General features: G+C 45.3%; 1 protein-coding gene across 1 annotated transcript in view; it reads right to left on the bottom strand.

The window, feature by feature from the left end:
• Positions 1–16,558, bottom strand: part of LOC142775281 (uncharacterized) — an 89,473-nt gene that overhangs the window by 5,107 nt on the left and 67,808 nt on the right. Inside the window, exons 13-14 of the mRNA XM_075876615.1 lie at positions 11,578–11,647; positions 1,306–1,496 (exon numbers count right to left, since the gene is read on the bottom strand). Of these exons, the coding sequence (XP_075732730.1) occupies positions 1,306–1,496; positions 11,578–11,647 (261 nt within the window). The remainder of the gene's footprint in view (positions 1–1,305; positions 1,497–11,577; positions 11,648–16,558) is intronic.

Raw genomic sequence — 16,558 nt, 5'->3', positions numbered from 1 at the left:
ATAGTCTTTAATAAAAACTGCCTTAAAGGCTTAGCAATATGGCTCTGTCATCAATGGAAAGTTGATAGAGGTCAACTACACTCAAAACTCGAACACTGGCATTATGAATATCAGTTATGATGAAATAAATTAAGAGTAAACTTGGTATATAAAGAGTGTAAGGAATGCACCTTTATAACGAATTTTTATATATCACAAACTTATTTTTTGTGCAGCATGACACTTTGTTGTAGTAAGGTTTGAGTACATAATTAACGGGCTCTGCAGAGCTGAAGTCAATAATGGAACTGCTTTACAAACATTGATGAAAATTGCAGAGATAGATGACCTCTGAATTTTAACAACCTAGCTTTATTAGAAAAAAAAACAGCTGTTATAGTGATTGATCAGGAATATCAGCTTAGGAGAACTGTCATTTGAAAAATAATAAATTATCCAACTTTTTTTATAACTATGTCCATTTCAAGCGATTTGTAGTACAGGCTAAGGATAGTCACACGCCTCTTATGACATTTTTGTAAAGGTGTTTTGAATTTGATGTCGGTGCTTAAACTAAAAGCAAACAATGACTTCATTTAGATTGACAAACTGCACTCTAAGAACTGTGTTGCCTTAAGTTTGACTGTCAGAAGTTCATTAATATTATTAGCAGTAAAACTTAAGCTTGTAGTGCCATTTTTAAAATTTCACACTGTGGAGTCTTCACCCGCATTTTCTTTTCGCACATTTTCTCGCATAAGAGGCCTCATGTCGCGGTGTCGTGGCAAGAGTAGTGTTTTCAGGACAGCAAAACTGTGCTTTACTAATACGTGAAAAAACAGTTTGTTTTTTCATGTTCCTTTAAATTTCGGCATCTTGCACACTTTGCAGCCGTGACTTTGTAAGAGACCTCCACGCCAACATCTCGAGGAAAAATTATTTTTTATTGTCTTCTGCCGCACAAACAACCAAGCATCCTCAGCGTCGTTAATGCACCACCAATTCAAAACAACTCAAATCTAAAAGCGATTTTTCGTTCAGAAAATCTCTAAACTTTATCCCCCATCCTCCCTTAAAGCACACTCAAGTTACAGAAGGCTACTGCTACCTCGATTTTTCCGTTAATTTGACACTGTCTAAAACTCGATATGTAGCACTCGAACTTGAATTTTTCGTCACCCCAAGATTGGCCCTCACCAGACCACTCAGAGTTTCCATGGTCATCAGAAATATGCTTAAAGCTTTGCAACCACATTTTTCTGAGTAATTTTTGGCAGTTTTTGTGCTTCTTAGGCATTGACATCGAAGTATGCAGCATGTACTTACCATATCGCATGGCAAGACCTTTGCTGGGATTCCTGTGTATGGTGCAGTCCTTGAAAGGACTGCGGAACCGCTCAAAGTCGGGAGTCTTGAAGTCCGGCACTACAGATGGGGGCAACGGGCTGTAGGAGCAGCCACTTGAAAGGCTCGTGTCACTGCCTTTACGGTCGGTTGGAGGCAGGCTGCTCTTTGACCTGAAGGTTCACAGTAGCAGTGACAAGCAAAGAGGTGAGGGGTGAGTAAGTTCATATCATTAAGAAGCAAAACTAAATTCTGAGGCCTCCCACAGAAAACCCATTGTACGGTAAAACTGTGGTGGTAGGAACAGTGCTTGTACAAATTTTGGGGTGATGGGAATCGTTCTTTGGTCCGGCAGAGGTTTACTAGCCCACAATGTATTCTAGGATGGTTGTGTACCGATTGTCGCCCCGGGGCGTTTGATATGAACCTCCGCTACGAAATACGTATGACATGGAGCTGCTCCTGCTGTCACAGAATGCGCAACAAGCATGCACACGTGCGGAAACCCAAGTGCGGGCTAGAGTGCCACACCGCCAATTCGTCAGAATATACCTTCAGTCACGGAGTGTCCTATTACACTAAAGGTGACTTTGGCGCTAGCGTGCATGGGAGATGTAACACACGGCGCTTTAGCCAGAGTTTAAATGATGGGTAGTCCACGAAATTGTGTAATCTAATTTCTCTCGGCACAATTTGGCTCCATGTGGCCTCAATCCACTTTGCCGCAAAAAATTTAGCAAAGGTCAAGCTGTTGCGCTACACCTTTCTGGCTTTTCAGGCTCACCAATTCAAATCTGTTCAAGAAGCCCACAAGGGTCCCTTCATTCTTTTTTTCATTGAAAACAAAACCAAAACCCCAATAAAAAAATCCACAAGTGGGTTCGAAGCCCGCAAGCAAGAAGCCTAGGAAATCCGTGTAGTAGCCATCATTACAATGGGGGTTGAACAATCGCGGTGCCAGAGTCCTCTCTCGTCAATTTCAGTAAACTATACCTTCAATGACATGTCGTAGCCTCCAAGATTGCATGAACTAATTTTGAAAGCCTTAATGCACTTTCGTATGTCTTCATGTAGAGATTACAGATAACATTGACGACGCGATCTTTTTTTTACACTTCAAGGAATGCGGTGCTGTCGATGTGGCAGCCACATGTGGACAACAATGGGGGCCGTGTCCTCGAGCATTGAGACATGTTATGAATGGTGAACGAGGACTGAAAGATGAAGAAGACGGTCTCTGCAAAAGAGCTAGGCCTCGGAACGTCAACATGCGCGACTGTTGGGGACACGCAGACCTGAAAACTCTCCCATGGTGCTCGCATTGCCCTAAATCTCCCAAAGAAACATCTACAACACCGCGGTAAGAAAATACTGTTCTGTAGAAAATACTGTAAGAAAACGAGGGACGTGCAATGGACAGCAATTCTAGTCTTTTACTTGAGGTGTCTTTTACACGCAGGGTACCGTGCATTTCCCTGCCTAAAAACTTCACTGGAAAGTATTCAAAGCAGTTCGCGGCGTTGTGGCCCCAAGACGCAGTAATAGAAATGTATGCCAGATTTTTTTTTTGATGCTCATACTCTATATTGTCTGGTGATACGAAGTTCACATGATTCGAATATTTTTGGTGACACTGCAACATTCGTATCGCCAATGTTTTACTGTATGACACCCAGGCACAGCAATGCACACTAAAACTGAGCGGTGCATCTACACAGTTGCTACACCAAGGAGAAATCCCCAGCTTGAACAGCTGAAGTTCGCCTCACCAAACCTGTAGCCCATTCCTAGCTCACGCGAATAAAGATCACTTAAGAGTGGTCACTAGCATTACTGTGCCATCACAAGCACGTGGTAACCTGTGGTGCCATTTGAAAAAAAACTATTCCGAAGCATGGCATAGCAGGACATCTCTGATCACTGTTCGCTATTCTTGGTTCTTCAATACACACCAAAATTAAACGTATGGCTGTTTTCGCATTTAACTTCGACTGCAGTGCAGATTCCGTGGCCCTAAATCGGACCCATGCATTCATGCTTAGCGTTAAAAGCTGTTATGGCAAGAAATGACATGATGGCATGACTATTCTACGTGCTGGGCTTTTTGGCAATTACTGCAATGCCGCAGGGGTTTCGGATCTGACAGAGGATGAGGCATTGTGTGTATGACTGCCTGAAGAGTCTTTGGCTCTACGCGCGATATAGCGTTGATCTGTACCACACAAATGAGGAAAATAATCACAACCTGAGTACTCATCAAGGCACAATGTGCATAAATCCATAAACTTACGTACTCATCAAGGCACACTGTGTAGCTCATTGAAGAAAGAATTTTGCCACAGCTTCAGTGAAAAAAGTTTGAAGCGAAAGGCTTTTATATAGGCTTCCAAGAAAGGTACTTCGAAGCACTGGCGCAGCCATATGTTGGAAATCAAGCCACTGCCACCACTAATGGGCACATTTTGCTTTACAGTAAAGCCTTATATACATTGAGAGCAAGTTTGTGCTCAGAAGGAAAAACTAATTAAAGCATTTTGAAGTAGACAACGAACCCCTGGCAACTGCCATTGACTAGAATGCACACCCACGCTTACAAAATGTGAATATAGCATAACTATACAAATGCCTTGCGTCTTCCACCGCCATGGCTCGCCCTCCTGAAGAGCGATGGCGTCATTGGTATTCCAAGTGTTGTTTTGTCAAACAGTGCCCCAAGAAAACGTCAAACAATAAAACAAAAACACTCTAGTGCTGTCCCATTTCCATGCGACTTGATCCTCTTCAGACGACAATTATGATAGACTGAAAATGTGTCTCAACTAGATACACTCAACTTCAATGCACTATATCGCATTTTAGTAGAGGAAACGAGGTACCCTGCTGTTATGTGTGCATTTCTGTAATTAATCATCATTAGTATCTCATTGTATATCTAATTATAAAACAATTAGCTATGTTTCATTGCTGCACAAGAAGAACTAAACTTTAGGCTCAAAATATACGAACGCCCAGTTTGCTTTGCAGCTGTGTACATCGGTCCCGGAATGAGGCATGTCAAACAATCACTAGACATGGAAACGTCGGCACAGCGATCCTGTTCGACAACACGCAGAAGAATGACTTTTAACTAGCTGTCCATAACAAAGACTGTGCAAATGCACACACTAAGTTTCAGGCAGTTTGAAGAAACACGCGGTTTGATTGATTGATTGATGTGTGGCGCTTTACGGCGCAAGGGCCAATTGATGGCCAAAGAGCGCCATTTCAATGAGTAGAGATGTGGACAATCATATGTTGCGTGGCTCTATAGGGGCCTTACAATTCCTCGCGATAATACGGGTAAAAACATTAGTATTAAAATCATGACAGTGGCGTGATATGCACAGTAAAAAAGAGTGACAAAGGTTTTGATAATAAAAACGTGTAAAAATATTTGGCACTAGCACAAGTGCCTCGTCAGCGCCCTTGTGTCCAAGGGCTGCGAGGCAAGTGCTTTGTTGTGTAGCCATTGCAGCGAAAACCTCTCTTAAGAGGTCGCGCTACGCATTGCCTGGGCATATGACACGATAAAAGTGAGCATCTCTTAAAAAAGCTAGTAGCGATTTATGAGCGAACAGTGGTTCCCTACCGACGAACATTGCAGGGAGTAAAGGTATATGTTGTCGGTAGGGTAATGAAAAGTGTTGTTTGCTTAGAGTGTCTAGTTGTTTGCACTGGATTAAAATGTGAAGAACTGTTAGTGCTTCACCATATCTGTCACACAATGATGGATCGCCACCGGACAAAATATGCGAGTGTGTCGTGTATGTGTGTCCTATCCTGAGCCTCGTTAGTGTTACCTCTGTGCGAGGCGATTTTGATACTGGCGGCCAATGGCCAAGGTGTGGCTTAGTAACATGCAGTTTGTTTTGTGTGTATCGATCCCTCTTGCTTTGCCAGTAGTTCCTGAGCTTTCGTTTGAGAAACGGCTTAAGATCAAGGGCTGGGATATATATGAGTGTAGTGGCAGCGCTTTCGTGGACGGATGCAGCAAGCTGATCCACCATCATGTTGCCTTGGATCTCACGGTGCCCTGGCACACAGCACACTACATGTTGTTTGAGTGTGTAGAGTGCGCATAAAGTGGAGTAAAGCGAGACGAGGACAGGGTTTTTTTGTTTTTTAAAATTGTGCAGTGCCGTTACCACACTGAGGGAGTCCGTATAAATTACTGCTTTTTGTATTTGTAGTTGTTTGATGTGTTTAGCAGCCACAAATCGCGTAAGCTTACGCTGTGAAGATACTTGTACCTGGATGCAGAGGGCCAGCATCCGAAAAGGATGGCCCGACAGCAGCGTAGGACACAGAGGAGCTAGCCTTAGAAGCATCTGAAAAGAACTCAGGACGTGTGTATTTGAGTTGAAGTTCCAGGAAGTATGTTCGGATATGGGCAATTGGTGCATGTTTAGTAACTTCTAGGAAAGACACATCGCAGTCTATAGGCTTCCACTGCCACGGTGGCGGGTATGTTACAGGAGCCATTAAACTGTGTTCAAGTGACACTCCAGTTTCTTCAGCTAGACCCTTCAGGCGAACTGAGAAGGGCTGCCTCATTGAAGGCCTGTTTTGAAATAGAATGGAGCTCGACAAATCATTAATAGTAGAGTATGAGGGGTGCTTCTTGTCTGCTTTCACCTTAAGGAAATATACAAAAGACATGTAGGTTTTCTGCAGATGAAGCGAATACTCATTTGACTCAACGTAAAGGCTTTCTACGGGGCTGGTGCAAAAAGCACCCGTAGAAAGGCAGATGCCCAAATGGTGCACGGGATTCAGCATCTTCAAAGCACTTTGAGTCGCAGACTGATAAACAACGGCCCCATAATCTAAGCGGTTGTGAATGAGGCTTCTATACATGTTCATGAGACATTGCTTATCACTACCCCAAGTAGAACGTGACAACACTTTTATAACATTCATGGCTTTTAAACATTTTGTTTTTAAATACTTCATGTGTGGTACGAAGGTCAATTTGTCTAAGATAAGCCTAAGAATTTATGCTCGGCTTTGACAGACAGAGGTTGCCCGTTCAGTCGAATGTCAGGTTCCGAGTGCATGCCTCTCTTTCGAGAGAACAAGACACACGTGCTTTTTTGTGGGTTAAGTCAAAATCCGTTTTCATCTGCCCATTTGGAGACCTTGTTTAAACTCAGCTGAACTTGCCGCTCACATATTGCCAAGTTGCATGACTTGAAGCCAAGCTGAACATCGTCGACATATGTACATAGAACATATTGCGGGGGATGGACAGGTGCAAGGAATTCATTTTGATAATAAAAAGTGTACCACTAAGTACACCACCTTGCGGTACTCCCGTCTCCTGGACAAATGTTTGGGAGAGAACACTGCCTACACGGAACGGACACTGAATGTTCGATTGGACAAGTAACTCTCGATTATTGAAAACATTCTACCGCGCACACCCAGGTGAGACAAGTCTCTTAATATGCCAAAACGCCATGTTGTCTCGTAAGCCTTCGCAATATCGAGGAACACAGAGAGGAAGTATTGTTTGTGGGCGAAAGCGTCTCGGATCTGTGCCTCTATGCGCACCAGATGGTCGGTGGTGGATCTACCCTCTCGAAATCCACACTGGAATCTGTCGAGCAGACTGTGTTTCAAGGAGATGTAAAAGTCGGCGGTTTATGATCTTTTCAAAAAGTTTACAAAGGCAGCTTGTAAGTGCAATGGGCCTATAACTTGAAACTGAGGAAGGGTCCTTGCCGTCTTTTGAAATGGGAATAATTGTAGCCTCTTTCCAGGAAGCAGAGATGATGCCAGAAAACCAGGTAGCATTGTATAGGAAGAGTAATGTTTTTCGCGTTTCGAGCGGCAGGTTTTTCAACAATTCATACACTACACGATCGTTGCCTGGGGCAGAATTACTTCAGCAGTTTAGCGACGTTTGTAGCTCAGCTAAGTTGAAAGGCTGGTTGTATACCTCGTAGTTTGTACACTTGTGTTCTAGTTTCTGCTTTTCTATGCTTGCTTTATATCTTTAAAAAGCTTGAGTATAGTGTGATGAGCTAGAAACCTGCTCGCAGTGGGCACCGAGGAAGTTTGCCTGATCTTCCAGGCTGTCACCCTGTGTGTTAACGAGTGGGAGTGTATGTACTTGTCTTCCTGCTACCCTACGAACCATGTTCCAGACTTTAGCCTCTTGTGTATATGAATTGATCCCTGATAAAAACTTGTGCCAGCTTTCTCTTCGGGCCTGCCTGCGCGTTCTCCTGCCTTGAGATTTTATTCTCTTAAAGCTGTCAAGATTTTTGGCTGTCGGTGAATTCCGAAACAACCTCCATGCCTTGTTCTTCTCCTTTCGCGCATTACAACACTCATTATTCCACCATAGGACTCGTCGTTTGCCTGACTGTCCACATGTTTGTGGTATACATTTCGTTGCAGCATCGATCAAAAATGCTGTCAGGTAGCTCACAGCAGCATCTACGCTTAACCACTCCATGTCAGTCCAAGTTAGGAGAGTCATTTTTTGATACTGTTCACAATCGGCTTTGTCGGTGAGCCATTTGGGAACCTGTGCAGGACATACATTTGTTTTTGATGTGCTGATAACGATAGGAAAATGGTCACTGCCATATGGATTATTAATGACCTTCCATTTAAGTAGAGGCAAGAGTGATGGAGATGTTATGCTGAGGTCTCTGGCTGAGTACGCATTGTTAGCGATGTTGTAATATGTCGGCTCTTTCCGATTCAGAAGGCACGCACCGGAAGAAAAAAAAACTGTTCAATGAGGCGACCTCGCACATCGCAGCGAGAGTCGCCCCATAAGCTACTGTGAGCATTAAAGTCCCCTAGGACGAGATACGATTCTGGAAGTTCTGCTATCAGCGACTAAAACTCGTGTTTAGTCAGTTGATGGTGTGGCGGTATGTATATACTGCAAATTGTTGAAGATGACAGCTCGGACAGCTACTGCTTCCAGGGGTGTCTGAAGGGCTAAACGTGTACAGGCTGTCCCTTGATTAACAATTATGGCAACAACACCGGATGAGGCGGCAGTATCATCTCGGTTTTTTCGAAAGATAACGTAATTTCGAAGAAAGTTTGTGTGTCTTGATTTTAAGTGTGTTCCTTGCACACACAGCACTTTTGGTGTATGTTTGTGTAGAAGTTCTTGGATATCGTAGATGTTACTCAGTATGCCTCTCACGTTCCACTGTATTATATGTGTCATATTAAAGATGTGTGGTGCTGTGTGTACAAGAAGTGTCACATCAGGTTACAGGACCTTTTGGGGCCCCGTAATTCGACGTTTTTCTTTCTGGGCGCGCTCCAAAGAGTTGCGCCTATCCTTCGGCGTATGAGGCGCCGGAGGAATGGGACTTGTATCCATCACCTCCTGCGAGGTGGCGGATGGTGCCTGATGAGCAGGCACACTCGCAGAAGTTTCGGACGCAACTGCAGGTGCAGTGGTCCGGGGTCCGGCAGACTCTGAAGTCTGCTGAACCTGTTTGGCAAGAGGCGGAGCAGCACAGGCTACTCCAGCCTTGGGCACAGATGCCGGGACCGTAGTCACACTTCGTGTGACATTCGCAGACGTGGAAAGATGTTGCACGGCGCCCTGGCGCGTCACATCTGCAAAAGAAGGAGAGTGCTTGTTATGGAGGTAGAAGCGCTGGCGCGCCTCTTGAAAAGACAGATTGAATTTAACTTTGAGTTGAAGAATTTGTTTTTCCTTTTTCCAGGATGGGCACGTTTGCGAGTAGGCGGGATGGTCCCCTTTGCAATTCGCACAGCGGGCTGCAGCAGTACAATTGTGCGATGGGCGTTCGTTGGAGCTACAGTTTGCGCAAGTCACGCGCCCTCTGCAGCTTTGTGAACCGTGTCCAAAGCGCTGACATTTGAAACACTTACGAGGATTTGGTATGTAGGGCCCGACTTGAAGCTTGCAGTTGCCAGTTTCGATTGAATCGGGTAAATCGCTAGTACCAAAGGTGATAATTATATGTTTCGTTGGTGTTTCTTTTTTGTCTCGTCGTATTACTATTCTTTGAACCTTCACTACATTCTGGTCTTGCCAGCCTTCCAATAATTCACTCTCTGATAATCCAAGAAGGTCGTCATCAGAGATGACACCGCGGACTGTGTTCAAGGGCCTGTGGGGGCCTACGGAAACTGGGTTATCCCCAAATGCTACAAGTTTAGGTAAATTGTCATATTGCAGCTTGTCGCGAACCTCCAAAGGGAGGTCGCCGCTTCCGAACTTGGTTACACGATATTCTGGCCCGATTGCTTCTGTGAGCGTTTTTGAGACAAGAAAGGAGGAGATTGCTCGGACTGTTTTGTTTTCTTTCTGGCTATGTATGACATGAAACTTGGGGAAAGACTGCTTTGGTTTTGAAAGGAGGAACGGGTCTTCGATGCGCCACCTTTTCGGGCGGCGATCAGGGAGAGGGAGGAAAAAGTTAGCCATACAGATTGTTTAAAGTGTGGTGACGATGGTGGCCACCCACCACCGAGCCCAACAAGGGGACGCTATGAGGTTGAATAGTAAACAGTTGGAGACGCCAGCCATGGATCGCCGCTATAACCGAACATAACTACCCAAGGTTGGGTAACTACACAAGGTTAACCCTTGCCACCTGAAGGATGGAAGTAAACAGAAGTGAGGAGATGACAGGAAAGATTGAAAGAGAAAAAGACGAAGATGAGGGGAGAGAGAGAGAGAGAGACAGAAAAAGGCGACTACCGATTTCCCCTGGGTGGGTCAGCCCAGGGGTGCCGTCTACGTGAAGCCGGGGCCAGAGAGGTGTGTTGCCTCTGCCGGGGGGCCTTACAGGTCCAATCACCCAGCGTCAGCTCAACCCCCTGGATCCCCTTTTCCCCGGACACGGCAAAGCCACGCACGGCTAGGCGTGGAAGGGAGTCAAAACTCCCCCGTTAGCTCGGGTCCGTGGTGTCGCTACACACCAAACGCATACCTGCGCAGGCGCCCCTGCGGGGGAAACACGCGGTGCGCAATGTGCTCGCGTAGTTGACGTGTACAGCTGCACACACCATTGCTGAAGGGGTTATATTGTCACGGGGTCGTTACGTGGCCGTATACAGGAGACTGTGTTGGAATTTAACTGTTGATTTGGGCGAACCTGTGCCCGGCAAACGGAAAGCCCAATTACAGTAGCAGTCTTGGACTGATAGCGGCGAACAGAACGTCGGCCGTCGATCAACTACTGACAAGCGGCGAAGGGAGTCGGCATTTATACTCTTGTGGTCGAATGTTCTAGCGTTATCGCTGGCGGTGGCGTAGGTTCCAGAATAATCTGTACAGTTCGCAGGGTGGGCATGATCTTATCGAAATGATCTACTACAGTCCGGAAGCTTTCGGAAAACTGCAGGCACGGTTTGCGCTGAGAATTGTGCAGCGTTTTGGAACGACAACAAAACTTGGGAAATAGAACGTGGCAATATTGTCCGGAAGCCATTTCTTCCTAGTAAGCGTTTGTGTTTACAGGCAAAGGCTGCTTTAAAAGGATGGGCATATCCTTTATTTTTGTAAGCTGGCTTTCGTATGTTACGCATTGCAATGAAGCCTACATTCAAACAGCATTATAATGAAGTTAAATCTTGCATAAAAAAGCTCACTATATTCGAAAATTCGTTGTAAAGGTATATATTGTAAACACTTTATTGCAAGACAATTTTTCATTTGCTTCGTTATAACCGATATTTCATTATATCCGGGTTCATTATATCGAGGTTTGAGTTTATTCATAACCACGGCAAAGTCATCGTTGATGTGTCAAGGAAGACTTGTCACAGTGGTTTTGACTTTAATGGGCACGTTCGCAACCTAGCCTTTCATACCAGTCTGGCCTCCACCATGTGGTGACTCACAATAATTTTATTTTTATTTTTACAAAGAAAAAGTTCACACAAGAATAGCTTAATCAAACAACACAGCTCACAGTCATCTCCTAACAGACTTTTTACATTGATACATTGATTTTACATGACTGGTTAATGCATGTACACACACACTAACCATGCGAACACAAACTATATTACAGACACCTCTAAGAGGTCTAATGGAGTTTACTACTTCGGAGTTCAGAACTACTGATTAAAGCATTCAGCAGTATACTATGCCAGTTTTCATCACTCTCAGCACAGAACCAAGTATATTTTATTCTACATCACTGTAAAGACTAAAGTATTCCGTCGAACTGTAAAAAAATAGCTTTGAAAACTCACCTCATAGGCGTGTGCATTTTTGCCTCTATACCAGCCGTCGGAGCTTCTGAGGTTTCACGCATGTGGTCCCCTGCACATGGCATCAGAAACAGAGCATACCGAGTTCACTCGATTTCAAGATCCACCCCGTCTATCGCACGTGTCCTTTTCACCTCCAGAAGTATTCTACATGATGCAGTGCTTTTGAATGCTACTCTATTAGTACAGCCACACCCTAAAAACTACTGAATGGAAAGTCCTAAACATTTCCTGAACACCTTTCTCCACTGCTTATCTGCTTGACAACTCCGCTCTCGAGCTCATACCATCCCATCACTACCTGGGTGTAACTAGCACTTTTACTTAGTCTGTTAACATTAATGAAATCATTAGTAACGCTAACCCCTGTCCCTTTAAAACTTTTTCACATTGTTTTCAAAGGAATTAACACAGGTTAGAGAGCACTCAAATATAGCTGGCATGGGACTACCTCATCCGGGTGCTATCTGCCTCATGCGCTAATGCTCTGAGCTGTTGTCACTTGTCAGCCATGGCGTTTGTTATGTCCACTGTTTGATTTCATTTGTAAATGGCAGGCCTGTTTTTTCTAAATTCTTGCGCGCACGATGCCCTTGTACTGTATGGATCGCTTTTGAATAGTGCGCGTTTCTGCGTGTCAAGTAAAATTGCGCGACACTAAAAGAACACAAGCAGTCCACGGTGTGACAGAAAGCTGGCTGAAGACGATGACGAGGAAAATTGACACTAGGGGGCCTGAGTAGAGAAGAACAAGATAGATCGAAGAGAACGTTGGTACGGGAAGGTTATCACCAGACCGGGGACTGAAGATGGGCCGTCGGGTGTCGGACCTGAGCTTCCAAGACTTCAACCGGCCGGGTCCTCCTTCCGTCGTGTTTGCACTCGAGGGGATCATAGCAATCTAGTCTTGAACTCCTGCCCAGGGCCTGCGGACTTCGGTTCTGACAGGCCAGCAACAGCCGTCGGGCTATGGGCCCGAGCTGCACACCTAAATGCGTGGTCAGGTGAACCCTGGTTCCTTGACGCGTCGCCTCCAGCCAGCGATCGCACATCGCACCAGCCAGCCCGTGTTCACCCTTAAGGTCGGAATAAGCGCGTTCCGGTTCGCTAATCGTCGCCGAAGTTGAGCGTGTGGGTGAGGCTGCACTGATATGTCGCTTTACTCATACCGCTCAGTCATTCGGACGTTCGATTTAGTTGAAGATTTTGACCTTTCTTCTTGGGTCTTTATAGATAATCTTTGTCGTGTCTAGTCAATTGATTATTAAGTGTTTCGGTGTTGTTGGAGATCTTCAGGTTTTTACCCTTCTAATAAACTTTAGTGTGGGTTTGGTTGTTAAAAATACGGCTTTGTTCATATTAACAAATCTCTCCGAGGATCAGCCTAGGAGAAACAAAACATTAAACAGAAGCTCTATGCATAACTAAATTGCGTCCGCAGCGACAGTACCGAGCCGTTTGTTTTTTATCTAGACTTTCGGACTTTTTATGAACCATGACTAGCATGTGGGAGGTGTTGCAATCGGCTGAACGCATGGGTCTCAAGCGAGCCAGTTTAGAGTTTGGTATGAGGAGCGGATGCAGAGACAGCATGAGCAAAAGGCTGTACAGTGAAAAGGGCCATAGGGAAAGCTTGAAACGGAGCTAAAGGCTAAAAAAGGGAGCAGTTCGAGCGAGAGACGTGCGAAAAGAAAGCGCTGCTAGATCATGAGACTCACGAAAAAAAGTAGCAGCTCGATTTTAAGAGGCTAGAACTCGAGTTGCGACTCGTGCTTGCGATGGCGAAAAAGCGGCAGCTGAGGATACAGAGGATAGGGCAACCAGTGAATGTTTCCTCCGATAGCAGCATTTGCTGGAGAGAAGTAGTTCTCTGCAAAACAAGCCTCGGGCTTCGCGACGGCCTAACTTCGGAACGAGGAGCTATGATAGAGGAAGGCAGAGAAATTGGCATCCTAAAAGGCATGAACAATGCTGAGCTTGTCAAGTGATGAACAGCTTCTCAACCTGAGAACATAGTAGTTCCATTAGGAACAAGGACTGCTGGGAACCTCTGAGAGGCCAAGCACCTATGAAGAAGTGCTGCCCGAGTAAAGGCAGCCTGAAAGCCATGACAAATATTGTGAAGCTCGACGATGTAGATAAAAGCTTCGAGAGCAGGGAACAAAAAAGTTCCATCCAGAATTAGGTGTGTCTAATAATGTCTCAAAAGCCGAGCACATTACTGGCTACCTCTCAGAAGCTCAATTGAGGGAGCGCTAAAACGTCACTGGGATGATGACAGCAAACACCACAAAGGCTCCAAAATGGTGGCCACTGATACTTTTCAATCGGTAAAGGTAGCAACAGGCACCCCGTCGATGGTCCTGGATCATACGTATATCGCGCTCATAGAGAAAGGGAATGTTAGTTTACTGAATAGTGCAGCACTATTTGCCTCAGAAAGCAGAATGGGAGTGCAGAAGCACTCGTCCAAGTAAGTATCGAGTCAGATGTTGGCCTTTAGCATATGGACACGTGGCAAAACAGAATGTCCATTTTGAGAAAGTGAACAGCACTGAACACCACAAAAAAGTTTAAGCCGAAGCAAACCATGATAACCGATTGCAAGAACATTCAACTTTAGGAAGCGAAGCAATTCATGCACTTCGCCTCACGTCTCAGGTTACAGAGGGCACTCAAAGTGCGCATTGTTGAACAGAGGAAACCGTTCGGGTGAAGTAAGATGTTCAGACGCTCCTGTCTCTGTGCGCCGGGAGGCAACGCTTCGCATTTGGGTTGAATCTATGCTACGTTCGGGTGTGGAATCCGGTTCACTGTCTGGTCAGTTTCTTGTTGGTCGCAACACTTGTGCCTCATTGAATGCGCTTGAAGGCGTTGAGCTTTCATTGTTGTTGTATACTTGCTAAAGAATGAAGCGTTTTGTTTGGGATGCTGTTACTTGAGTGCTGTTGTTTTAAATGCTGGCTCATTAAGGACTTTCCACTCAGGAAAAAAGACATTAATGTTTTGCACGTAGCCCTGTTTGTTGCGTACTTGTGTTTGACGCTTAGCCAGTTGAACGATGAAAAGTGCTAGGTTTGATATGACATGAATAGACTTTGCGTAGGTCAATTTGAAGTATCTCGTGCGGAGAAACATATTTTTACAGGTAGTGGTACTAGTTGTGAACTTGCATTTGAGCTGTACTGTCAGATTATTCACAGATATTTTGGTTCAATATAACAAGTTGTCAATATTTTGGCATTTACTAATGTGTACAGTGAAAGCTTTGGTTCAATGAATTATCGGGATAACCATTGTATCCTATGTGTGTTGTTGGTTAGGCACAAATAATACGTGGCACAATGAGACCAGTCTTTGAGACTAAACGGGTCCAGATATTGTGAAAGCAAAATGAGCATATGTACAATGGCTAGGATTGTATTGGTACAGCAGAGTGACAAAAACATGTCAGTTTTTGTTAACCATGTTGATATGCAAGTACACTGGTACAGGTGTCCATCTATTTTTTTGACATTGGCATGCATTGTGTGCTCCCTGACTGTATGCGACACGCATCAGTATATGCAACTTTGCTTTGATGTTCTAGCCCCGTCGTGGTGGTCTAGTGGCTTTGGGGCTCGGTTGCTTACCCACAGGTAGTGGGTTCAAATCCTGGCTGTGGCGGCTGCATTTCCGATGGAGGCGGAAATGTCGTAGGCCCGTGTGCTCAGATTTTAGTGCACGTTAAAGAACCCCAGGTGGTCGAAATTTTTGCAGCCCTCCATTACGGCGTCTCTCATAATCATATGGTGGTTTTGGGATGTTAAACCCCACATATCAATCAAATCAATGCTTTGATGTTCAAAGCTCCTAGCGATGTGTTCCACGCACCAAGCAGCAATTTTTACACAAAAACTCATTTGAAAGGGTTCCGAGCGCCTTGTAAAATTGCGCGACGCCTATATAAGACAAGTGTAGGCGCAGACACAAAGCCGGCTGAAGACGACGACAAGAAACATTGGAAATAGGGCGCTACGTTAACAACGTAGAAGGAGGCTGGCCCAATCACCAGTCGACTCGAAGATTCTAGGGGCCAATGACTGGGCACCACGCAACTTGAGCCGTCTGCAATCAGGACGGCACAAGGGGGCCAGAGCGGAAGCAAAAGACTGAGCAGCGAAGAACGAGGTAGATCGAAGAAGACGTTGGCACTGGAAGGTCATCACCAGACCAGGCGCTGAAGACAGGCCGTCGGGTGTCGGGCCCGAGCCTCCAAGACTTCAACCGGCCGGAGCCTCCTGCCATCGTGTTTTCACTCGAGGGGACCATAGCCATCCGGTCCTGAACTCTTGCCCAGGACCTGAGGGCTTCCGTTCTGACAGGCGAACAAATGCAGTCGGGCTGCGGTGCCGAGCTGTGCGTCCAGCTGCCCGGCCACGTTGACCCAGGTTGCTTGACGCGTCGCCTCGAGCTAGCGCTAGCACATCGCCACTAGCGAGCCCACGTTCGCTCCTAAAGCCGAAATCACCGCGTTGCGGTTTGCTCATTTTCGCCGAAATTCCGCATGTGCGTGTGAAGGCACTGATATCTTGCTCTACTCCACCGCTCAGCCATTCTGACGTTAGATTTAGTTGAACAGTTTGAACTTTTTTGTTGGGTGTTTATAGAAATTTTCGTCCTGTGTAGTCAACTGTTTATTAAGCGTTTCGGTTTTGTGGGGGATTTTCGTCTTTTTTACTTTTCTATTAAACTTTATTTGGGTTTTTTGTTACAAAGAGCTATGTCCTTATTAACAAAAACTCTCCGAGGCACAGCCCAGGAGAAACAGAACATTAAAAATAAGCTCCCTGCATGACACAACTGCATGGTTTTTTTACGTTAACGAGTCAAGGCTGTTGTTTGCGTGATCTATTACAAATATGCAATAAAAACAAGTCATCTGAAGAGGCCAGCTGGTCATGTTTTCCCTGTGACTCTAGCT

Source organism: Rhipicephalus microplus, chromosome X (genome assembly GCF_043290135.1).
Source record: "Rhipicephalus microplus isolate Deutch F79 chromosome X, USDA_Rmic, whole genome shotgun sequence".
Taxonomy (NCBI): Eukaryota; Metazoa; Arthropoda; class Arachnida; order Ixodida; family Ixodidae; genus Rhipicephalus; species Rhipicephalus microplus.
The sequence above is the reverse complement of the archived record's forward strand: the minus strand, read 5'-3'. Positions and strand labels throughout refer to the sequence as shown.